The following is a 26,567-nucleotide window of genomic DNA, read 5'->3' on the forward strand; positions in this document are numbered from 1 at the left end:
TTCTCAGGAAAATGGGAACCAGTCTACCTCAAGATCCAGCAATTCCACTCTTAAGCATATACCCAAAGGATGCCCATTCATACAAAAAGGACATCTGTTCATAGAAGCATTATTTGTAATAGCCAGAACCTGGAAGCAACCAAAATGCCCCACAACTGAAAAATGGATAAAGAAAATGTGGTGCATTTACACAACGGATGCCACACCAAATCCAGTAGATTCTGTGTAACAAGTTCCACAGACCAAGGCAGTAATTTCAGAAGAAGGAGGTCTCCTGGAAACAGCTGTGGAACTCTCAGCCAGAGATAAATATTGAGCTGTAGTTCTCATGGCAATCCCTGCTCTTCTTTTCTTTTCTCATATTAAGGAAATGTTCTTTAAAGCCTATGCTGACATTTTAAACAAAAGATACAAATGAGAAACTGTCCCCTAAGATGTAGTCACTAACCATGACCTTGTCTCCAGGCAAACCAGCACTTTTCAAATCATTCACATCATTCACATAAGTACAAATATTAATGAAAACTTTTCCAAAAATAAAACTTCATATGGCTGCACATGTGTAATTGAGAGTAGGTTTAAACTTTTGGTAAAGAAAGCCTTTTGATAAGAAAAAGTCAAAATAGCTCAATATGTCAAAGATTCACAAGAGCTAGGCAACAAATGTTAAACAAAAAACTGACCATAAAAAATATTAACTTGATCTTAGAAAATGGGCTGTTAGTTGTAGTTAGCCTATGATTTTCTGATTTATTGTTAGCTTTGGATAAGTTGTATGTTACTGTGCCTAATAACGATTATGTCATTTTTTCTATCTGGGTTTGCTTCAGTGAACACAATCTCTGAGAAGCTATGCTTGCTTTATCCTGGATAAAAAAAAAAAAAAAAAAAAAAAAAGAAAAGAAAAAAAACCTTGCTTGGCAGTTGCAAAATACACTCAGATTTAAACTGCCTCTGTGTTTGTTTCTGTTTGTCACCGCCAAATCCTTACCCACCTAGTCTTAGAGAACCCTCATCCCAGGGACCCCTACACCCGGCTGGGGATAGTCCCTGGCAAATGGATTACTACTCAGTGGAAAAATACACAAGAGTTTTATTAAAGAAAAAAAAAAAACCGAGGATTTAGTACAGTCTTGGTACTAAGCATACCAGGCTGAGGTCCTCTTATAGTAACTGCTGCAATGGAACAAAGCCACCACCAGAGAGCGCGGAAGAACCAGGATCCTGAGGTCAGGTCCGTTTCTAGGGCCTCATTTCAAAGATCTGGCAGGCCAGAACCTTGATAAATGGCGATTCTGTGTTGTGAGACTCTGAGATACAAGGTCAAGGGTCCATGCTGCCTTTTTGTGGATTTGGGCACTAATCCAGGTTGTGACTCTGCCATCTTGTGGGGTCTTGCCTTTCACATCTCGACACGCCCATTTGGGCGGGTGGACTGAAGTAGGGCCACTCCCCGGGTGCAGGGCGGAAGAGGACGTGGCCTATGGCTGTCCGCCAGCGTAGGTCACGGTACTCATCCCCTCTGCAGATGGACTTTGTCTCTGCTGCGGCCTGGCCCAGGCCTATTTAGATCGCAGACACCAGAGGCAGCCTGCAGCCGGGCAGCTTGGGTGGCATTCTGCATCATTAAACAGGGACAGCTGACTGTGCTTCTCCTGTGAGCTGGGAGGTCGTTCTATAACTGCCTGCCTTTGCTAGTCCTGCGCCAAGCGACCGGCAGAGACATGAATTACTCAAGGTTTCTCACGGCAACCAGCATTGCCAGAAAGCCTTCCCCCATCAGAGCCACAGGTGAAAAACAAAGTCCGCGGCTTCCCTGGTCTGCAAGAGAGGAGTTTTCCCTGAAGCTCTGCGCGGTGCACTGTTGTGGCATTCACCGCTGGTTCCAAGTGTGAAGACCATCTGTGAGCATTAGTTGAAGGAGAAATAGATAAGTTTTGTTAGCTAAGAACTTGGGCTGAGGCAAGGCAAGACAGTCGCTGGGGTGTCGGAGGAGCTGAACCAGAGGGAAAGCTCAAGTGTCTCCCATAGACATATCCCTGCAAACTGGCTGTAGAGAAAGGCTCTGCAGGGAAGATGGGCATGCAGCCATGTGGAGTGAAGGGCCTGGGAAGTGGGAGCCAGAGGTGGGCTGGGACACACAGGTAGGTAATGGAGTAAGTGGAGAAAGGCCTTCTGCTACTGTGGCCCTTTGCTTGATTCCAGAACCCTCTCCAGTTTTCTTGGCCATCCTCATTCTCCCATCCCTCCACAAGTAAGGAAGCCTAGGAAAAGTTAGTTTGTGATTATTTTAGACTAGTATTCGGTCTTAGCACAGTAGGCCACTATGTCAGACTAACACCAGCGGGAAATTTAATAAATAGTAAGAATGCTCTTCTGTCGGTTCTGGAGGTTGGGAAGCCTCACATCAGCTACCCAATGAGGGTCATCCCAAATAGATGCTTCTCGCTGCAACTCGGCCCCTTTCATAAGAACACCAGTTCCATTCCTAAGGGCAGAGTTATCATGACCTAATCACATCTGTGTCGTTTTGAGTACTAGATTCTAATTTAGGAACTGGTCAGAGATCCCACATACAAGCTACAGCACAGTCTATCACAACTATCAACATGATAGTTAATAATATCGCATAATAAATTGTCTTTTTAAAGTAAGCTTCAGTAGACATATTCTGTCATTGTTTGTTTGTTTGTTTGTTTGTTTTTTATCATAGCTGACATAATGGTCAAGGCACCAAAATCCCTCATTTCCCTGGCTCCTGGATCTCCAAACCCAAACATGTTCCCCTTTAAGACGGCTACTTTCACTGTGGAAAATGGAAATACTATACACTTTGAAAAAGATACAATCAAAAGAGCCCTTCAGTACTCTCCAAGCTATGGGTAAGCTAACAATGGATGATAGAATTCTATTGGTTCATTGTCATATCTTATTGGTAAAGTGACTTAGTCCTTTGTTAACAAGGAGTACAATGACTGGGAAATTTTGAAGAAGAAATTTTCAAATACTAAAAGCAAAATCAGTACTAAATGCTTCATACTCCCTAGTGACTGGCTTTCAAACTTAAATGACTGGGAAAGCCCAAGGAAGAAATCTAGAAGGTACCATTTGAGCTGAGTGTGACACTAAAAAGAATGCTCGGTGAAGAAGTATAGTGGGAGAAGAGAGAAAATGGATAAAACAATGACATTTCTTTTTTAAGAAATAAATGTGCATTTTATTTGTTCATTGGCAATAGATTCTTTTCTCATACAATAGATCCTGATTATAGCTCCTCTCCATCCACTCCTCCCAGTTCCTTCCCACACCCCCTCCCTTCCTAATCCACTCCCCAGTGCACTAGAAAAGGATTCTAAGTGATAACAAACATGACAAAATAAAATGTAAGTCAAAAACTTTTATGTTTGGACACAGTAACCCAACAGGAAGAATCCCCAGAGCAGGCACAAGAGTCAAAGACCCACTGATCAGGGGTCTCACCAAATGCTGAGATAATAGCTAGCTATAGTATACATGCAGAGGGCCTGGTGCAGACCCATGTAGGTTCTGTGTCTGCTGCTTCAATCTCTGTGAGTTCAGATGTGCCTTGCTTAGGTGATTCAGAGCACCTTGTTCTCCTGGTGTCCTCCATCCCCTGACTCTTACCATCATTCCGCTCCTTCCTAATGGAATTCCCTGGGCTCTGAAGGGAGGAATCTGATGCAGACCTCCAGTTTAGATTCTCTTTCCATAATATCTGTCTGTGGGTCCCTGCATCTATTCCCATCTGCGGCAGGAGGAAGCTTCTCTGATGATGACTAGATAAAGGCAGTGATCTATGAGTATAGCAGAATATCATTAGAAATCATTTCAATGGTTTCTTTTGTTTGTCATTTGGGTTTTGTTTGTTACTGGTCCTGTTGGGTCCTTGGGCTATCTAGTCTCTGTATTTTGGTTACCTAAGCAGTGTCAGTTATGGGTTCCTTCTCATGGAGTGAACCTTAAGTCAAATCAGACACTGGCCGGATACTCCCACAAATTCTGTGTTACAATTGGCCTAGCCTATCTTACAGGCTGCACACATGGTAGGTCAAAGGTTTTGTGCCTGGGCTGATGTTCACATTTCTCTTTCAGTAGCCTTCAGAGTACCTGCCCACACCAAGGGACTACAGCATAGGTGTGAAGGCTCCATGTAGGCACCAACTCCACTTTTCCATGTCCACTGAATTGTGTGGGAATTGTCCCCTGCTGTCAGATTGCAGAGAGCAACTCTTTGTTTTAGCAATAGCCTTGGTTGTTTAAGGATTTCCATGGGACACCTGTGGTCAACAACTCAATTGAATTCAATCAAGTCCTGCCCCTGGAAGCCTCGCTTAGCAACAAGAGATGTCCTGTTGAGACTTCATATTCCCCATTACAGGCAGTCCTCATTAGGATCACCATCATAGATTTCAGGAAGCTTTCACTACACTAGGATTCCACACTATGCCCCAAGTGCCCCCACAGTTCCAGCCATCTCTTCCAAACTTTCCCTCCATCCCATCCCCCTACCTGATCCTTCCCAATGCCATCCCCACCCACCCCTAGCCCACCCACAAAATCTACTCAATTTCCCCTTTCCATGGAGATCCGTATGTCCTTCCAGACCATTCCCCCATACATAACATCTCTGGGTCTATGGATTGTAACTTGATCATCATTTATTTAGCTGCTAATACCCATTTATAAGTGAACACATACCTACATGCCATATTTCTCTTTCTGGATCTGGGTTACCTCACTCAGAATGATTTTTTTTCTAGTCTCATCCATTTGCCTGTGAATTTCATGATGGTATTTTTTTAACAGCTGAGCAATTCTCCATTGTGTTAATGTGCCATTTTTAATTTATCCATTCTTCTGTTGAGGGACATCTAGATTGTTTCCAGTTTCGGGCTATTATGAATAGAGCATCAGTGAACACAGGTGATTTCTGTTTCCTCTCTGGATTTTCAGAGACTGTGATAGCTGTGTATTATCTGTTTTACTGGCCTGCTCAGCTGGTGTCTGCAGGGAATGGCTGCTGGTGCTGGAGGCTGGGATGCAGTGATGAGTGGAGGAAGGGCAGTCAGGAAAGAATGGTCTGTGGGGTCTACAGAAGATGTGGGCAGAGGGGAAGGGAGGCTGCAGCTGATGATTTGTTTCAGGACTAAGGAAGAGACTTAGAGATTGAGTCTAGGGGAACAGAGAGAGCAGAGAAGGTCTACAGGTAGCCTACCTAGTTTTCTGGCAGGTGCCATGATGTTTTCTGTTAAGCAGGCCAAATGCATTGCTTCCATAGGTTCGTTCAAATGTCTTAACTGCTGACAGACAAACTGAACGATATATCTTAAGACTTCTTTTAGCTGGTCTTCTCCCACTGATAAAAGTTATTTAATAATTCTTTATATAATATTTTATTGAATGCATTTGTGGTCAGGTATACTGGAATATGCATCATCTCAAAACCAGCCTGAGCTATATACACAATAATGCAAGTAAAAAAATCCTCTGTTTGAGGAGTTTGTTGAAATCATGCTATTAATGTGCACATGAATTGGGTAAGCATCTAGATAACTTATAGTAATCTTCCTTGTCTAGCAAAGATTCGACTATGTAATGAAAATCCTGGAGGAAACAAGCCTTCAGGCTTGCACATAATTAGGATGTAGATTCAAGCTTGGCACATGGATTAAGTGGCCGGCTTTATGTGAATTTCTGGCTGATTGAATTTACGTGAATCTCTTAATGTCTCACTCTATTGCCTCATTTTTTAAGTGAGAATACTGAAACTTCTGAAAGGCATTTGAGGGATTGTTAAATTGAATGTATAATGAGTTTGATATTAAGTCACTATTTCATCTCTGCCTACTATTCTATGATTATTATGACTATAAATTATAAAATGCATTGTATGCCTTAGAATTCCAGAACTTCTGTCATGGCTAAAACAGTTGCAAATAAAACTGCACAATCCCCCCACTGTCCACTACCCACCCACTCAAGGACAAATGGATATCTGCATCACATCCGGCTGCCAGGATGGGCTCTGTAAGGTAAGAAAGGAAGGAGAAGGAAGGTTTTGTGTAGAATCAAGCACACTCCTAAATGTGGTCATCACCCACACACTATGAGGGGATCATGTTCTGAGGGCTACTAGTAGACCCTTTCCTCTTCACCTAGGATAATAAACAGGAAATTCAAAGTCAAAAGATGGCAAGAGGATGGAAGGGGTAAGACAAGGGGGGTGATTGACGGCACACAAGGGTCAGGTACAAATTGATATCAGAATTCAAAATAACCTGTCCTTTTTATGCTTAGAAAATGAATTAGCTACTGTGTAGATATTTGCCAGAGGAGAACCTTTGTGAGTTTATGGACTGAGACTTAGAAATTCTCTCCAAGAAATGATTTTCATTGGAAAGCATGCTGAAAATTGTTTCTTCATTATCTGTTACAATTCCAGTCAAAACAAAAAAGGAAGTTGGTATTGGGGCTTTATTATAGAGATTGTGGTGATAATCTGGTTTAATATTCCTTCTATGTGTTCCATGGTAGTTGGTTTGTACCCTTCTTTTTTAAAAAGCAAATTAACCTTATGTCTACCAGGCTAGGTTAAGAATAGATTTCTTTTTTTTTTTTTTTATTTCTCCTAAAGCTATTTTCTTTTTTAATTTAGTCTATGAGAATTTCATGGATGAATATAATGATCATTCACACCCCATATTTCCTCCCTCCAATTCTCTTGAGCCCACAAACACATCTTCCTCCTGAGTTCACATTCTCTTCTTTTTATAGTAACTGGCTAAACCTAGTTAATGCTTTCTATTGGATGTGTAGCCATCCACTGAAGCATAGGCAACCTCCAGAAGCCAAATCCACAAGGAGGATGGTCCTCTCTCCCCAGCAGCTGTCAGCTGCCTCTAGCTCCTCAGGTAGGGGTGAGCCCATGAGAGTCCCTGTTCCTTCTAGTCCCCATCCTCACAGATGATGAGCAGCTCCCCCTTTCAGTTGGGACATTTGGTTTCTGGAGGCCCCCTAATTGTGGAAAGTTTACATGATAAGCTGTTCCTTTCATTTGTTGTTGAGACATATGTCAGTCACTTAGCTGGTTTGTGTGCTGATAGGACATCTTGTGAAGTCTGAGTCCATTAGAAACTTTCAGGAGAAGTATGTTTTCTATAAGATGTCAAAAGTTCAGAAAGAAAAAGATAAATTGAGCATCAGGCCAAATTGGAGAACAATAGTTAAATCGTCTGGCTCAGTTGAAAATAGCTTTACTCTTATTGTGATATATAGGCTATTAAACTGACAGGAAGAAAGAGGTGAGACAGGGACTATGATATAGCATAAGATAGGGAGGGATTGTTCTGTGGCTTATGTACAATTGAGCCATGATAGTCCAACACATTTGGACTGGAAAAACTTTTGCCTTCAACGAATGACTTAAGCAGTCCTCACAAAATCCATACCACCAAACTTGTCACCTTTAACTGCCAACTACTGTTTGGCAATACTGACCATGCTATCCTTTTTTGATGCTCCAACTTTCCCAGCCTGTGGTCTCGTCCACGGGACATGTGAGGCCTCCTTTACCTCATCCTACTGGGCTTAGCTCTGATTTCCTGGCATCACACTTCAGTCCTCGAGTATATCTGCACGCTGCATCTGAGTGTGTTCAGGCACACCCATGTGATGAAGCACATGCCCACTTCCACGCTCTTTCCAAATGCATTTGTCCATTTGTCTACCTCACCCTATAGCAGGATGTTTAAGGCAGGAGAAAAAAAGAGAACTAAACTAAACAACTCATCTCTATCAGATAGGGCTACTTTTTGGCCCTGTGTTTAAGTGATTGGCACTAAAAAATCTTCAACTCTTCTTCTTCTTCAGCCCCTTATAGTCCATACACATGCCCCATTGGTTTTCATATCCTAATCCTCTCAGGCCTTCCTACAATGCCACCTCTCCAGCTCAGACTACCTGTGTTTGTCCCTAGGACCATATCATTAATTCCCAAACAGTGCACTAAACTTCCCAGCTGCTCCTCCCCCTTCTCTTGCTATTTTATACTATAGTCTGAAGCATCTCCCTAAACTGCATGTCTGATAATGTGGCTCCTCCTAGTCTCTCCCTTCCAAAGTCCTTGAGCACCTCCTATGGCCTGAATGATTTTGTGGAGTAGTCTCTTTTTGCCAACACCTGCCCTCCCTCTCTCTCTCTCTGGCCCCATGCCTCTTCACACTCCACCTCAAGCCCCAGAAGTCTCCCCCTTTACCATAAAGTACCAGTTATCCTTACATACACCAGGACCTCAAGTCTTAGCTAAGTTCTCTGAGTGTCAAAGTCCTGCAATGAGAGGTCTGTGGTGTTGAACACCTAAGCCTAACAGTACTCACCATGGATTTGGCCTCTCTATTGAGATAATTATGTGATTAGTGTCTAGCTCTTCCTGAGGAGGATCAGCTACACCATCACAGTAGGAACTGGGTCATTTTGCAAGGATTTTGTCTTCAGTACTCTTCCCTGGCCTGATTCATTGTCAACACCTACCATAGTCAACATTTTCCAAAAAGCAATAAAAGGAACAGATGAATTTTAGGAGCCAAACCAGTTATGCCCTTTTTCATTTTGCCCAGCACCAGAGGCCAACAAACTGCTAGACAGCAGAATGCAGACTAAGTTGGTAAATAAAGTTTTATTGGCACCAGATACTCTTATTTACTTACACATTGCCTGTGACTGCTCTCTTGCTATTGAGGCAGAGATGAGCAGGTGCAACAGAAACACTATGGCTCTCACAATGGTTATTGCCTAGCCCTCACAGAAGAACTTCCCACTCTCCCTCTAGGTCCTAGGAACACAAAAGAAAAGATGTTCTGAGGATGGTGGCTACTCTGTCTGAGCTAACCTGTTTCTTTTGTCAGGTGTTTGAAATGCTCATCAATCCTGGAGATATTATCCTCATAAATGAACCTTTGTATCCCGGAGCCCTTTATGCTGTAAGTACATGATTTTTACAAAACAGCAAGTCTATTACAGCCCTTTAGACTGTCTGTCACCTCAAAGATACTTTTAAGAGTTCCTCCTTTGCAACAAAGCCTGTGTGGTTTATCATCACCTGAACAGCCATTTGGTCCTCAGCCTGTCTCTCACAGTAAAGTCACTGTCATTACTGTTTAACATGATGCTTTATTTTGTGTGACAGCTGAATTCTGAGTGCATGATATGTTATTAATCATATTAACATCAAAACACTAAGGTCAAAGTTGCTATTTTAAAAATGATTTTTTTTAAATAAAAAGTCAAAAACAGTTTAGGGGACTGGGGAGATGTTTCAGGGATTAAAATGTTGGCTCATTTTGACTTATGCAAGGAGAGGACAAGAGTTCAGGTGCTCAAATCCAAGTAAATTCTGGTGGGAGTGAGGCCTGTCTATAATTCCAGATGCAGATGGTAGAACCTGGGGATCCCCAAGCAAGCTGGGTGTCTAGAGCAGCTATGTGTCTGGATTTGATTGAGAGAGCCTGACTTAATGAATAAGGTGGAAGATCAATAGAAGATGGTTCCCCAACATCAACCTTGGGTCTATACATGCACCACACACACACACACCCACACCCACACACACACACATTCTTTCTCTCTCTCTCTCTCTCTCTCTCTCTCTCACACACACACACACACACACACACACACACACACACACACACACACACAAAGTAGACCAAGAAAAAGAAAAGGTGCACTCTCTACTAAACTGCTTTTAGAGTCTTTATTTTCCTAAAGTTTGGTGAAGTTTTCTGGAAGCCTGTGCATATATTTTATTTGGTGACTCACTCTCAACAGCAATGAACTTCTACTACTACCATATTGCCATACATTTAACAAGTGGATGGAGATTGTGTTCCAATTCCTCAGCACCAGACAGAGATGATCTGTTTGTGTTACAGGAAACACAATTATATCTATAGCATTGTATGTTTTGAAACATCCAGGATAGGAGCTGTGAGAAAGACAAAGGGGGATTGAGGAGTAGGTAAAAGTTTTAGTTTAAAAATAAAGTTTAAGTAAATGGAATCCTTTTTTGTTTTCTTTCGAGACAGGTTTTCTCAGTAGCTTTGGAGCCTGTCCTGGAACTCACTCTGTAGACCTGGCTAACCTCAAACTCACAAACATCTGCCTGCCTCTGCCTCCCAAGTGCTGGGATCAAAGGTGTGTGCCACCAACGCCCAACACAAATGGAATTCTTTTGACTAGATATATTTAAATTCATCTGGGTGTTTTTTGGATAATATTATCGAGTTAACTTAAGCTGTGTTTGAGTTTCAGAAAAAAGTGTTGGTGATCATGTGTGAGTGTGCTGTAAAGCCGTTTGTGCTTTGTGGAACCTAATGACTTCAGATACTGTGCTGTATCTGTGCTGTGCTGTAAGAGAGCCGTTTCCTTCCTATCTGTAGACTTATGATATATTTTAGTATTTGAAATGCCATATTCTGTAAAGTGTGCTTACATTTCCAAACCAAATTGGATTTTCTGCTGTTTTTCTTTGAATTCACAGCAATATGATGATATAAACAAACAAAAGACAATGCCTGTCAACTAAAAATTATAATTAGCATCTTCATCTGTACCTCAGAGGCTCCTAAAAGGTGCATGGGACACACGGAACATGCTCTACGTCTTCTTTACAAGGGAAAGGAATATGTGCTAAAATTACATTGTATGGGCACCATGTCCAATTTCTTAATAGTTCACATAAAATGTGACTTAATTTACAAAAACATGCTTTCTCCTTGCCAAGTGCCTTAGTACAACCATGTTATATGTCAGTTTACTATGACTCTAAACAAATACTGGAGTTCCTACTCCAGTGATAAAGCAGTGAGACTACAACCTGCAGGAAGAGGGTATCATCTGCCTCAATGCTATTTGTTCAGTTCAGGGCATCCAGCTTTAGGATGGCTTTGTCCACAGACTGGAACACAAACGGGGAAGTGCAACAGAGAATTCACAAGTGTCCAGTAATACAAGAAATGGTTCTACAAACTGCAGCAGTTTTCCCATCAAAGAAGCATAGGAATTCTCCTCATCATATACAATAATTAGATCTACTTGCCCATGCTGCTAGGTAGAAATGAAAATTTAAAATAAATTCTTTTCTCAGACAATATATCTTGATTATAGTTTCCCCCTCCTTCTCCTCTTCCCAGTTTCTCCCCTTTTCTCCTCTCCTCTGGATTCAGGCCCTTTCTGTCTCTCATTAGAAAAGAAACAAAGTCTAACAGATAGCCAGACATGACCAAATAATACATAAGATGAAGCAAAAACTTTCCTACTGAAGTTGGACAGAGCAACTCAACAGAAGAGTCCCAAGAGCAGGCACAAGAGTCAGAGACTCACTCATCCCCAGTCAGAAATCCCATAAAAATATTAAGCTAATATCTAAGATATGTACTCACAGGAACTGGTAAAGACCCATGTAGGTCCTATGCTTGCTTCTTCAGTCTCTGTGAGCTCACATGTACTTTGCTTGGTTGATTAAGAGTGCCATGTACTCTTGGTGTCCTCCACCCACTCTGGCTCTTTCCATCTTCCCACTTTCTCTTCCACAGGATTTCCTGAGATCTCAGAAAGGGATTTTTATGGAGACCTCAAATTAAGACTCTTTCCATAATGTCTGTCTGTGGGTCACTGTCTGTGAAGGAAACCATTTTCACTCATAATAAGAACTTCCTGTCAATCTTACCAATCTGCCCAGAGGGAATGTAATAAATAGTATTGTTTGTCATCCTGATTGGCCTGAGAACTCTCCATCCCTCTCTCTCCCTCCCTCCTCCCCTCTATCTACCCCTACCTCCATCCCTTTCCCTTACCTTCTCTCTTTTCCTGAGCACCATGATGTGAGCTGTTCTGTTGCTTTATGTTCTCCCTGCCACAATGGACTGAAATGTCTGAAACTGTGAGCCTATATAAACATGTCCTTCTTAAATCATTTTGCTCATGTACTTTGTCACAGCACTCACTATAGGATGCATATGATGTTGCCCATAGTTGCCCAAGGTACTGATGAACCACTCCTACCTCTTGTAAGATAGTTCAGTGAGAAGAGGCAAAAGCACTGGCAGCTACCAAGCTTTATTTCTCTCACACTACACACCCAGCACAAAGCTACTGCAGCTTGAATCCTGTGCCATCTTCCTTACAAGCCCCAACCTCACAGAAGCACCCTCTGTTTGGGACAAATGGACAACCAAGAACTGGTATCTTAAAGTTTCTGCTCAGGAAAAATGAACACACCAATTGCTGCTCACCTTTTGTGAAACTGAATAAGACACACATAACCAAGCTTAATACAAATGAAACTAAAAGTACAAGCCTCCCTGTGGAGCTATTGCTGGCCTCAGAGGAATAATAGATTACAATACGCAGCTCAGCCCTCCAGAGCTTGGAGCCAAGTACAGTTTACACACTTAAGGGCATGAACAGTTCAGTTGTTGACAAGTTTTTAAAAGACAATGAAGCTTGCATTTAGTAACTGTGCTGCATTCTCAAGCTTTCTTTTGTCATCCACAGATAAAACCATTGAGTAGTAACATCATTAATGTCCCCAGTGATGAGTATGGAATTATTCCAGAGGCTCTCAAAAAAATACTTTCCCAATGGAAACCAGAAGATTCCAAGGATCCCACGAAAAACACTCCAAAACTTCTTTATACTATCCCAAATGGCAACAACCCTACAGGCTACTCAATGACAGGTGACCGCAAGAAGGAAATCTATGAGGTATTTACAAGAGGGTGACAGGGATATGCTCTGGCTTCTTGTTTACCTTTTTGGAGAGTCTTCAAGTTGCTTTTCTTACTATACTCTTGTTTTCAGGGAAGATAACTTTTAATAAAAGGACTCCATCATCTATGCCAAGGTACCTACTGAAGTGATACACAATAAATTGCCTCATCTTTGTTTCTGAATTTACTTTCAATTAATTAGTATTTTAATACATGAAAAATGGCATTTGTGACCACATGTTATGAGAAGAATTTGGTTTCTATTACTGGATGCTTGTGTTTGCCCTGTATTTTAGACTTGCTGGGTCTACCTTCTTCTCATTGTCATTACAGACTACAAAGAATTAAAAAAAAAAATAGGGGACTCTTCTTTCTAAAACTTTTGTAGGTACCTTACCTATGGTGCATTGTGTTATTGCCATTTTTTTTATATCGAGCACATACAGAGATGTACATAAATCTGTAAAACTAAGCTCAAAAGCTTTTTGTAAGGTCTTTTTGCTGCACCTGAGTTCCTATACTTTCCTTACAAATTGCTCTAAAAATAAGTGTTAAGCCCCATTTAACTACCTGGAACCTAATTGTGTGCAGTGGACTCAGCCAGCTTTCAACCAGTGTCTTTTACCTGAAAAACATAAAGGTTCCAGATATTGCTTCAATGTTTATGTTCTACTTTATCTCTCCGGGCCTCTCTCCTGAGTTGTACTATCTACATATTTCCCCAATAGCATTATCCAGTTCCATGGTTATAAATTTCATTTTGCATAAGATGATTTCCCCCTTTCTATGCTCCATCTCTTTCCTGAACTCCAACTTGTGTATAATTGTGATATCTCCATAGACATTCAATAGCATTTCAAACTTAACCTGGCCCAAACGGGACTCCTGGCTTTCCCCTAGCCCCAACCCTAAACCTTTCAAGTACAACACAAACCCCCATGCTCTCCAACCTCATCAACAATGTCCATGGACAATTGCTTTCATTTCTCTTTTGCTATTCTCTCTTCCCCCTTCTTATATCCAATTCATCCTGTGAACTCCACCACCAAGTTCTTCTAAGTTGATCCTTCTTCATCCTTACTCCTAGCCTCACTTCCTAATCCACTATATGTCCTCACTGTATGACAACATGAATCATCACTCACCTTGATGCATTTGGTTCCTAGTGTTTTACTGGTCATTGTTTGCATGGCAATCAGTCCTAGCCCCTGCTATACGGTAAATGAAAAGTCAGCCTTGTGGCTTTAGAAATTCTAAAAGGTAAATAATTTCATGATAAGTTTGTGAAGTTGTGTGATGGATGCCATTATTCTCTCTCTCCCCCTCTCTCCCTCTCTCTCCCTCTCTCACTCTCTCTTTCACCTCTCTCTGTCCTCTTCTGAGTTGCACCCATTATGCCAAAACCATATTGTCCTCTTCAGTCTTTTAATTGCCCCAAGTTTTTTTTTTCACCCCTGATCTCTCCCTTCACTCATCCATCCCGCAGTCTAGAATCCTCTTCCTTAATATCTGCATAACTAATCAATTCTGATCATCCCCAGAGGTTGTACCTGAGTAATTTTCTGTCTTAGGGTTACTATTGCTGAGATGAAACACCATGGCCAAAGCCACTTGCAGAGGGAAAGGTTTATTCTGTTTATCACAGTTCTTCATCAAAGGGAAGTCAAGGCAGGAATTAAGCAGGGCAGGAACCCTGACTCAGGATTTGACACAGAGGCCATGGAGGAGTGCTGCTTACTGACTTGCTCCCTATGGTTTGCTCAGTCTGCTTTCTTATAAGCCCAGGACCACCAGCCTGGATCTTGCCCAATCAATCACAGATTAAGAGAATGCTTCACAGCTGGCTCTTATGGAGACCTTTCTTGAAATTGATGTTCCCTCCTTTTGGATAACTCTAACTTGTGACAAGTTGACATAAGACTAGCCAGCACGCTGTCCTACCACTCTCCCTCAGATGTGACCTTCATTTAATTCTGATTCATTGCCCAAATAAATGGCTTATGCACATTCTGCCTTGCATGAGAAAAGGAGCCATTAGCAACTCATCATCTTCAGCCTCAATATCTGGGATAACAGGAACTCAACAGTTTGTGAATGGATGAATGAGAACAAAGAACTGTGATTCCAATCACTTGGATAAATATATTGTTTTAACCTTTTAGCTTGCAAGAAAATATGACTTCCTCATAATAGAAGATGATCCTTACTATTTTCTCCAGTTCAACAAGGTATGTGATCATGTGGGCTAACATCACTGTCGAAAGATCATTTGTGGAAAGTTTGTAGCTGCATTGGAAGTAAACCTGGCTTGAGTCAATGAACTTGAATAAATCATGTGTTCTCTATAGTTTTTCAGTCTTCCAGTTTTTCTAGTTTTCTTCTTTATATTAATGCTCTTTCCAGAAATCATTTACCTTTGGGATAGTGGCTAGAGCTCTGAAACATGCATTTAGACAAGCAGAGCCATCAGGCTAGTCGAATTACCTCAGATATTAAATGAGGGTCATGACTTTGGATTCATCTTGTATTACAGCTTCAGTGTGGTAGTGGTAGATGACTTGGATGATAGCTAAGGGGAATGAGATGGTGTTCAAGATGAAGGGGGAGTAGGACTATGCTAAGTCAGTGATCTCCATTGATGGAGAAGACAGCACTGCAGCCACATAACCGCACCTTTGTCACGTGCTCTGAACCTCCTCTGGAGGATCAAGGGTTTTTTAAGTCATCCTCACTATAAGTGTATGCTACAGTTTTCTGGACAGTAGTAGTGAGTGGTACATGCTACCAGTGAGTATCCAGTACATGCCCCTGGAACTACGGACATTCATCCTATTATTGGATTCAGTTCCTACCTTGATATATACTGAGAAGACACAAACTTCTTTACTACATAGTTTTGCAGAGCATGATTTGCCCTGTCCTCCCTCCCTGAGTAGGACCATGGACTCCTTTCTCATTTGGTCCTATTTTCAAAGACAATTTTAGTGTCTGTAGGGAAAATTCAACTCAGGACCCCTAAGACCAAGTTCTCAGCACAAAGCAGATTTATTTGCCCAGCAGGACAAAGGGCAGGTAATAAGAGACAAATACAGGAGATAGAGGATGAGGGAGAAGGGGAAGGGAATGAGGGAGAGGGAGGAGTGTTTGTCCTGAGGAATGTGCAGGACAAAGGGTTGCCTCTGGATAGAGAGGAGAAAGATATGACCCATAGGCAAATAATAGTTTATAAAGGTAAAGGGGAGACCCCCTGTTAGGATAAGGTGTTCAATTAAGTGCGCATGTTAATTGGGTGAGCCAAAGGGGGCTTTTGATTGTTGGGCTTCGATTCTTTGATAGCTGGACCTTGGTAGTTGGCTTCAGTAGGAGGGATTGGCCAAATAAGGAAATAGACCTTGGGGACTAGCTTTAGGAATGTTATCTAATGGCTTTTAGCAAGGCCTGAGGGAATAGGGGAGAAGGGCAAAGCCTACCAGAGCCATGTTTCCCATGCTCAGGATGGCTAGAGACCCTTCAGTGTCAGTATGCAACACTAACTAAATTTCTCACCTTCATTCTCATCAGTTTTTATATTTCTAGTCAGTTCCAAGGATCACTTTGTATCTGAATAACACCAAAAGGTGCTGGTCCTCTTGAAAGAACATTTCATCTTCTCTGAACTCATTTCTCCTGAGAGTCCTTTGTCTAAATCTAATAACCCCAGAGTTCAATGGGGGGAGGAGACTGTTAGTGGAAGTTTTTGCAAATTTATAGTAATGACATCTTGAGCCAATAAGGAAACATTTGTGAGTATATTTAACAGAGAAGCCCTGAGGTCAGGCAGACACTAGTCAAAGAACACACACATTGCAGGTCACAACTGCTGTGTGTGCCCAGGCTGTGCCTGTTTGCCTTCTCCTCTCTGTGCAAAACAACCTTGCAGTGATCAGAGTTTGCAAACCAACAGTAATTTTCTTTCTACTTAAGCCCTGGGTACCAACCTTTCTCTCCATGGATGTCGATGGCCGTGTGATCAGAGCTGACACCTTTTCAAAGATCCTCTCCTCCGGGTAAGGCTTTCATCTCTAACGTGAAGCCAGCCTCAAATCTTTTAGGTCAAGAACTTCTTTTCATTTAGGCTTGTATTCAACTTGCCTGAAAATACACTTGATCATTAATAGGCATATGAGTATTTTACTTCAGTATTATTCTTACAATGAGTACTATGGTTTCCAGTGTTCAAAGATTCTTGTCTAGGAGTCTAAGTTGTAGGAGGATTGTGGGCATTTTGGAAACTGATACTATATTACTATGGTTATAAATTCTTAATAACATTGCATTGTTTTATCATATATAATAAATTTAGGTGGTTTTTAAGTAAGAATAAGTATTTGGTTAGAATATTTAAGCCATCAATATCTATTTGTCCCCAGTGCATCACTCTTTTCGTGGTGAAATCAGCAAAATGATTCACATTAATTGTTGATGTGGGATTGATATAAACCCTTTTGTCTTTCTCTATAGGTTGAGAGTAGGGTTTATGACAGGCCCCAAGTCCTTGATAGAGAGGATTGTTTTACACACACAAGTCTCATCACTACATGCCTGCACCCTCTCACAAGTAAGTGCAATTTAGATTTGGGTTTTGTTTGCTTGTTTTTAATCAGAGTCAGCTTTGGGCAGAAAAATCAAATGCTGAATTTGCATTTCCAAGAAGGAATTGGCAGACCAGCATCTGCAGAGGTCGAATCTAAGCAGCAAATGAGAAATCATTTAAGCTAGTGTCATCATTCTGCCTGCGCAGAGTTCTCAAGAATCTGAACATACTCATCTGTGTCTCTGGAAGAACACTAAAAGTGAATCAATCAACAAACATTAAAAAAAAAAAACCTATGGGGTGCTAAACAAAATAGAACTGAATTTGATGAAGTCCTTCAAACTTGGCTTCATTGTGTTGGGATTTATAATGATGTGAAGAAAGCAAGCCTGGTTAGTGTCATCCTGTCTGTCCCTCAGCTGCTCCTAATCAGAAAGCATTTTAATTAAAGTTAAATAGGGAGATTATATAAATTTCTTCTCAAGCTTTGAAAAGGTACTGGAATTGGAGACTACTAGGGCCTATATGATTAGATCTTGTGTCCATGTTTGTATTCATTCATGCTTATGTGCTTGGGTGGATGCGGGTGAGTGTATATGTGTGCATCCCTGTGTATAGATCAGAAGCCAGCTCCAGATGTTTTCCTTCACTGCTTTCAACATCATTTTTTTGAGACAAAGTCTCTCACTGAACCTGGAACTCACCTGTTTGGCTAGACTGGCTGGCAAGTAAGCACATGGATCCTCCTGTAGCCAAACAGAAAATCTCTCATTATTTAATACACTATACTTGTTGTATACGTTTGGAGGACTAGAGATATAACTCAGTGGTTTAGTATGCACTGAGTAGTCATTTTGGTCTTGGGTTTCTTCCTCACACCATCTAAAAGGAAATAAAAATAATATTATATGTGTTTTCAATTTGCAGTTCAGTAGTCAATAGCATGGGTTGGGAGCTGGAAAATCTGTCTTGGAACCCAAGCTTTATGATCAGTTTGAAATAAAGAAAATTAACCTTTGTGCTTCAGTTTCCTTACCAGTAAAACACAAACAAATGAAAAAACAAAACTAACCTTCCGTAATTATTACCAAGTTTCATATTGATAGATCTATTAAGAAGTCATAGTAGAATCTGGCATATAATAAAGTCCTATATTTGAGGGGGTTTTATTTTGTGTGTATGTATATATTCTCATTTGTGTGGACATGAGCAGGTATAGGCCAGAGGTCAACATCAGGTATCTTCTTTTTCTTAGAGACAAGATCTCTCACTGAACCTGCAGCCTGCTCCCTAGCAAGCTTCAGGAATTCTCCTGCTCCTGACCCCCAGCACTAAAGTTATAACTGCTCACTGTTATGCTCAGCTTTTTGCAAAGGTGCTGTTTTCTAAACTCAGGCACACATGCTTTATTAACTGAGCCTGCTGCATACTGTTGTCCTGGTTTTCCATGAAAGTCTACTGAAGTCACTGATGTAACCTGAGCTTCTGTTGCATCTTTCTGTGTGTTTTCATGGAAACAGAAGTGGCTGCCTTCTGTGATTAGTGCAACCTTGGTTTTCAGAATGAACTATGACATCACATGAAACTGTTCTCTCTCTTTCAGCTCATGATATCACAGCTTCTATACCAATGGGGACAAGATGGCTTCCTGGCTCATGTTGACAGGTAATGGATTGGCTGTTAAAATATTTGTGAGCAAAATAGGAGCCCAAAATACAAAGCACAAACCATCCTGAGTACCAGGTGCCTGGTGGGTGTTTGGGAAGCTTGAAGAGGAAACTAAATCCCCAGGAAAAGAGATACAGCCTGTTGTGAACTAGTTAGGAGATGGTTATACCCTGCTGTGTATGTGCTGGAAATCCCCCTGGGTCCTCTGCAAGAGTAGCAACTGATCTTTGCTGTGGAGATATCTGTTTATCCCCTTTATCCTTCTATCTCCAATGCCCACAGTCACACCAACAGAACAGTCTTTTTGTTGTAATAGCCCTTCACATGCAGTCTCCTCAGCAGCATTTAAGGTCTGGCCTGAACTATTGACCACCCACACCACAACACAGTAGTCCAGGTTAGGGTTCACTGTTTTAACTTAAAAACTATCCACACACATAAACATCTTATCTGATACTCAGCTAAGGACACCGGACTTTGGAACTGGCTCAAGTGAGGATGAATGAAAGCACACACTTTGCTTAGCCAGTATGATGAGGCAGGTCATGAACTGTTTTTGTCATGTAAATGTGTGTTTCCTGAACCACTTAGAAACAAGCAGAAACATCTTCCCTGCCCCCTTTCCCAGACAGTGATCAGCATTTCAATACAGTTCCCTTTCATCTCAAGTGCTATCTGTCATTGAAAATGACATTACTTCAGTCAACCAAGCACAGAGGTCTATCCTGCTACTTTCAACATCTAAATTCTGTATTTTGCATAGAAATGGATTTTGCTGTGTTCATTTTTATACTTTAAGTTCTCTATAATAAAGGGGAAATTTTTTCTTTTAATTTTTTCAGCACACATGTCAAAGCAACAAGTGTTCTTATGAAGCAGTCAAATGTTTCAATCAAAGCAGAAAACAAATTCTTACAGGCTAGAATCAGAGCTTTTCTTGTGTCTGGTTCGAAACTCAATGTCCTTGTCATTGTCTTCTAGAGTCACTGATTTCTACAGGGACCAGAGGAATGCTATATTGGCGGCAGCAGACAAGTGGTTAAGTGGTGAGTGAGGAGCATCTGGCCTGAATATAAATATAAGCAATAGCATCTCTAGAATGGATGGCAGACACATGATTGGCTTAGTGTGGGAGAGACAATAGAGTAGGTGCTTTCTTGGAAGGAAATATTGGCCTAAGGATAATCTAATCATACAAGTACCATGTTGTCAACCCTTGAGTTCTACCATCACTGCTATCTACTGCCAGATTTTTTTTTTTAAGAGTCTCATGTATTCTAGGCTGGTCTTGAAACTCTGATCCTGCTGCCTCCACTTCCCAAGTACTGAAATTGCAAATGTGTGCTACCACACAGTTTATGAGGTGCTGACAATGGAATCTGGGTCTCACATTCAAGGCAAGCATTCTACCAAATGAGCTACAGTGTCAACCCCAGATTTTGTAGTCTTAAAAAGATTAAAAAAAAAAAAAAAACTAAGCCAAGACATTAGCTAGCAATATTACCTGCAGCTGAATAAAACCCATCTTCAACAAAAACCATCCTGAATGAGGTAACTCAGTCACAAGAAGAGGAACATGGTATGTATTCACTCATATATGGATTTTAGACCTAGAGCAAAGGATCACCAGCTTATAATTCACACCACCAGAGGAACTAGAATACAAGGTTTATTCTAATTGATTCATATAATGTCCCTCACAGAAGGAGGAAGGGGCAAGTCCCCCAGAGCACAGGGGAAGGGGGGGCAGTGAATGGAGAGGGGTGGAGAGGAAAGCACAGGCAACTAGGAAGATTGAGTCAGGGTAGGAATAGAAGACAGAAGAGAGAGAGAGAGAGAAAGAGGAGAGAGAGAGAGTGTGTGAGAGAGAGAGAGAATATAAAAGAGGGAGCCATTATTGGTTTGAAGAGAAAACTGAACCTAAAGAAAGGTCTAGAGACCTACAAGACTGCTGCCAACTAACAATTTGAGCAACCGTGGAAAGGCTACCATAAATGCCCTTCCCAGATAGTGAGATCAACAACTAACTTATCCATGGAGCCCTCATCTAATACCTGTTGGAAACAGGAGCAACCACCCATACCTAAACACTGAGTTCATCTAGAATCCAGATGCAGACGGAGAGGACAAGACCAGGTTGCAGAAACACATAGAGACAGCTGACCTGAACAAGGAGGAGCTAACGGGCCCCCAGACTGAAAGCTGAGAATCCAGCATGGGACTGACTCAGCCCCCCCCAATATAGGTCTCAGCCAGAAGGACTGAGCAGTCTAAGAGACCTCAGAAATTGGAACCAGGATGTATTTCTGGTGCACAAAAGGACCTTGCTAACACATCCCCCATAGAGGGATACTGCCTTAACCTAGAGACAGGAGAGAAGTCCTAGTCCCTACTTCAAATGATCTGACAGATCTATATGACCCCACCTGGATGGCATTGCCCTACATGTGGAATTGGGGTAGAGGGATGGGAGGGGAGGATGATCAGGGTGCATTGAGGGGGCAGAGAGGGTAAAAGGGAGGGAGGGATGAAGGGAGGGAGGGAGGGGGAACTGGGATTGACATGTAAAATAATAAATTAAATAAAAAAAAGAAAAAAACTTTCAGAAATTTTTGTTTCAAAATTTTGTTCCCCAAATACTTCATTTCTAACTAAAACAAATAAAAATAAGTGGTATAGCTTAATTTTAAACTTTTAAATTTATTAAAAACGTTTCTTCTATTCATTAGCCACGCATATGTTTATTATTTGCTATTGTTACTTTGAATTTAGAAAATTTTTTTGTTATGGAAAGAAATCAAATAAAATACCATTAAAATGCATATGATATAGAGATTAATAAGTCAAAAATATTAATGCCTTATGTCTGTCATATATCATTCTCTGTAAAGTCTTCGTTTAAAACAGAATCACATATCTATGATAAGAGTGCTTCCTTATCACTTTATGAAGGAATGGTAGCAAAATATTAATGGCAAGAGTTTTTAAGTAATTAAAATCAAAATACTTGTCCTTTCTCCTTAGTTTTTCTATCATAAGACTCACACATAAAGCTTGTAAATGCATCTGGAATTCTTGGGTTTTAGTACTTTTATCCTAATTGACTACATTTCTGCAGAAATTAATCCATCTTGGCATCAAACCATTACATAAATAATAGGATTTATAGAATCCGAGGGACTTCAGAAAGAATTCAAGAATCAATGTTAAAATTGGAACAGCCTGTTAATTGCCTTAGGTGTGAGTGTGAGTCTAACTGAGGAACAGAGAGACATACTGAATTTCTTGCTCTCTCTGAAGGCTGACAGCACTCACGACACATGGGAGCAATTGTCTCCCTACATTCAGCTCCTTACCCCAACACTGAGCTTTTTAAATAAACCCCAATCATCAGTTTGGGGGGGGGGGTCTCACCAAATCGTATTTTGAGATGCTTTCTCAGAAACAAATTATCTACAAGTCCTTGCTTACAATCACTGCACCTGTACTGTTGGAACTGTGAGTCTGTTGTCATCAGAAATGTCTAGAAGATGTTATCTTCTTTTGTTTGTAGGTTTGGCAGAGTGGCATGCTCCCAAAGCTGGATTGTTTCTATGGATTAAAGTTAAGGGAATCTCCAATACACAACTACTGATTGAAGAAAAGGCTATTGAAAAAGAGGTAAAAGTGGGAGGTAGCCAACAGAAAACTTATACTATTTCTTTGAACTAATTTTCTCTGAGTGGAATGAAAGATACTTTTATGGCCCAGGCACATGTGATATTGGAATATTAGGCTGGAGTATTGTCTCATCATTAATTATAATAAATTTTGAAGTTACAATGCAGATGGGCTAGATTGACAGAAATACAGTAATTCTCCTCAGTGACTGGGGAGTTTTGGCTTCGGAGTCACTCCTTACCACAGATGTATATAGCTTTGGGTATCTTAAACTCCCTGTGACTTTATATATATATATATATAGATAGATAGATAGATAGATAGATAGATAGATAGATAGATAGATAGATAGCAAGATATCCAGGCAGGTAATCCTGGTGTCTTAGTCAGAGTTTCTGTGAAGACCATGACCACAGCAACTCTTACAAAGGAAAACATTTAATGGAATAGCTTACATTTTCAGAGGTTCAGTCCATTATCATCGTGGCAGAATAAAGTATGTTTGTCTAGGATGAAGAGGGAGTCAGTATGCAGCCACTTACTTACCTGTCCCCACCACCATGGTCATAATAAAATCACCCCATTTTAACACACTAACATTTTTATTCTTATGCATTAACATTTGCAACCCTTCAGTTTCCTTAAACACACCATTTCCTCCCTATCCCAGGGCCTTTACACTTCAAGGTTTCTCCCTAAGATACCGCTCCCTACTTTTTGTTAGGCCAATATCTAGTTGTCTTTCGGGTCACAGTTAGAAATCTCAATGTTTGCACTTATATTACTTTTGTAGCTAGGTTAGCCACTTAACATTTATTTTACCATTTCTTTCTACCCTGTCCTCTGTACATTTAAATTTAAATTTTGGTGTTTTCTTCTCATTTTCTTTGCATTCTTTATATGTGGAGAAGAAATAGCATTGATCATATTGGTGGTAAATATTTTTCTTAATTCTGTGACTCAGGTTTGTCTATTACATGCCTATGTATTTTTGTATAATATTTTTGTTCTCTATTGGGATTTATTATTTCAATAATGGCTCTTAAGCTTAAAGTATTCCTCCCCACAGCAATACTGCATTTCTGTCCATTTTCATTACATTTTTCTTCAGTGCTATAGTCACTTATTTTGTACAACCTTTCACAGGTCTTATTTGTTCCTGGAAATGGTTTCTTCATCGACAGCTCAGCCCCCAACCCCTTCTTTAGAGCGGCCTTCTCTGTGGTTACTCCAGAGCAGATGAACTTAGTGAGTATGCTCTTCAGTCACACAGCCTCCTAGAATGTAATGTCTTTCTACACTTCTGAAAGCCAGATTTTACTGTAGGCAAATGCAGCTAAACTGGAGTTGAAGTTTGTTGTCTTTGCAAGTAACTGACCAGAACTTACTGAACTGTACTGGAGTTGGGGGAGGGGTGTTTCCAACAAGCTCTGGGGCAATACCTTTTCCTTCTTTCTTGGAATCACATAAATGAATAGTTAAATATCTGAAGAAAAAAGAATTTAAAAGATCCTTAGGACTGTGTGCAGAGAAACACAAAAGGAAAAGCTATTCTGTGTGTGTGTGTATGTGTGTGTGTGTCTGTGTGTGTGTGTGTGTGTGTGTGTGTGTGTGTGTAGGATGACAGGCTCCCTGTATGTCCTGTCTTTACTTCAGAAGTGTGTGGGTGTATGTGTGTGTGTGTGTCTGTCTGTATGTATGTGTCTCTGTGTGTGTGTGTGTGTGTGTGTGTGTGTGTATAGGATGACAGGCTCCCTGTATGTCCTGTCTTTACTTCAGAAGTGTATGTGTGTGTATGTGTGTGTCTGTCTGTCTGTCTGTATGTGTCTCTGTGTGTGTGTGTGTGTGTGTGTATAGGATGACAGGCTCCCTGTATGTCCTGTCTTTACTTCAGAAGTGTGTGTGTGTGTGTGTGTGTGTGTGTATGTGTGTCTGTGTATGTACTGGGACAAACCCCCTGTATGTCCTCTCTTTACTTGCTTCCCATGCTACCAATAGGCTGTCCCTAAACTTGACCTGCTTTATATATGAACAGATTTGAGCAGACCAGACTGTATGTAATATTTGCAGATGAGAAAATGTATAAAATGCAAAACACTTTTACTAAATAAAATACAATATGATGCATGAAAGTTCTAATTAAAATAAAATTAGTAAGTTTGTATAAGCCTGGTGTATCTCAATGGCTCAAGGGCATTCTGCCAGACAAAGCTGTTGTCAACCTAATTTCCACAGTCTTATTCCATCTTCCCGTGGTTATTCCACTTAAATCTCCAGAATTGTGAAAGAGTTTCCCAAAGTACATCCTAATTTCTTCAATTCTTATCTCTTTCCTGTTTTAGGCCTTCCAGAGATTGGCCCAACTCATAAAGGAGTCATTATGAGGAAATCAAACTAAGCATTATACTCTTAATTTTTAAACATATTGTTTCTATATTTTCCTGAAGAAATGCCTGTAGCTGTTTGAATGACAGGATGGATCTAGTTCATGAAGCATGTTACATGTGTGTGCGTAGCAATTTAACTAAGCAACTTTAAGGTTCCTCTAAGTCCATCGCACTGCCAAAATAGCATTCTGATCTTTCACCTTTTGATTAATGTTCAATTCACAAAATATTAAATTGTATTGTAAAGAATGCTATCTATAGCTGCTTTATATGTCCAATAAATTTTTTTTGAAATTAACTTTCTGATGAATTATTTTCAAACTGCAAGGAAATTAGTTTAAATGGTACATAGTATACAGGGGTTTTTTGTTTGTTTGTTTTGTTGTTGTTGTTGGTTTTGTTTTGTTTTGTTTCTTTCTGCCCTGAGGAAATACCATGAACATTTATTGAAAAAAAATGTTATAATTTAACAATTCTAAGTTACTTTGTAGCCTTCCGTGGTGCCAAAGAAATCTCTTTAAAATTAAAATTCTGAAGCTAAGCATGAAAAAGGAAGAAGGGAGAAATTGTGGCCTTAGAAAACTTTACTTATATTTTCATGGTGATACATAATTTACAAATATAATGTAGCTGATGTCTCTTGCAGCCTTTGAGGTGTTACACTGTTCACTGCTCTAGTTGGTGCTGAGATCATGGAGAATGGAATGGAAAAACAAGGCAGACTAAAGTCTCATGCAATAGCAAACTTTGTTCAGAGCATCAGACAATTTGTACTCTGAGGGTTAAGAAGAGTCACATGAGTAAAATGTACAGTCACAAGGGGCTCATGTGACAGGACAGACACACATGGCAAAAAAAAAAATCTGTAGAGGCATATAAACAAATAAAAAATAACAATAGCTAGTTGTAATGAATAATCTGAAGTAAACTCACTCTCATCTTCTACCACTGGGAGAAAAACAAGGGCATGATCCAAGAGCAAGTGTGTGTGTTTTTTTTTTTTTTTTTAGGAAACTGAGGTCACAAGACCCTTGTCTTGTTTTCTTATAAGCACTCAGCATTCTCTTTCCATGACTCCATTTTTGGACCATGTTCTGATATCTTCTCCCTTTTCAATTTTTAGTAGTAGGATATCTAGAGTGGTTTTGATTTGAGATGCTGTAGATAAATCTGGTTGTCATTTGGTGCACAAGTATCCTGTAAGCAATCAAATTATAGTAATATTTGTACAGTAAAAGCACTGTGTGTAATATCCTACCACCAAGAACAGGGTCCAAACTGTATCTGGAACTTTTGATTACATTATTATATTGATCAGAAAGATCTAGAGAATAGCTTGAAAAGAGACACATATGATTATTAGTTCTGGTCTCTTGTATAACATAAGTCCGTATTTGCTCTTTAATAGGAACAAAAATGTTATGGTATCCTATAAAAAAGGGAAGTGCTTCAAATCTCAAGGAAAATTGAAACACTGTCCCTGCTTCAGAT

The 26,567-nt window shown here is 40.4% G+C and overlaps 1 protein-coding gene across 2 annotated transcripts; it reads left to right on the top strand.

Moving 5' to 3' along the window:
• Window positions 1-1,655: 1,655 nt before the first annotated feature.
• Aadat (aminoadipate aminotransferase) lies at window positions 1,656-25,157 on the top strand. 2 transcript variants are annotated; one of them, XM_051182456.1, is made up of 13 exons: window positions 1,656-1,791; window positions 2,714-2,882; window positions 5,921-6,053; window positions 8,925-8,999; window positions 12,574-12,783; window positions 14,951-15,016; window positions 16,752-16,834; window positions 17,289-17,385; window positions 18,965-19,026; window positions 20,011-20,075; window positions 22,583-22,689; window positions 23,836-23,937; window positions 25,032-25,151. In XM_051182456.1, the coding sequence occupies exons 1-13, from the start codon at window positions 1,725-1,727 to the stop codon at window positions 25,071-25,073; spliced, it is 1,278 nt and encodes a 425-aa protein (XP_051038413.1). In that variant the 5' UTR covers window positions 1,656-1,724; the 3' UTR covers window positions 25,074-25,151. The 2 variants fall into 2 exon arrangements, with proteins under 2 accessions (XP_051038413.1, XP_051038414.1); XM_051182457.1 differs by lacking the exon at window positions 23,836-23,937 and having other exon boundaries at window positions 25,032-25,157.
• Window positions 25,158-26,567: the final 1,410 nt, after the last annotated feature.

The sequence above is a fragment of the Phodopus roborovskii genome, unplaced genomic scaffold (genome assembly GCF_943737965.1).
Source record: "Phodopus roborovskii unplaced genomic scaffold, PHOROB, whole genome shotgun sequence".
In the NCBI taxonomy this organism is placed as follows: Eukaryota; Metazoa; Chordata; class Mammalia; order Rodentia; family Cricetidae; genus Phodopus; species Phodopus roborovskii.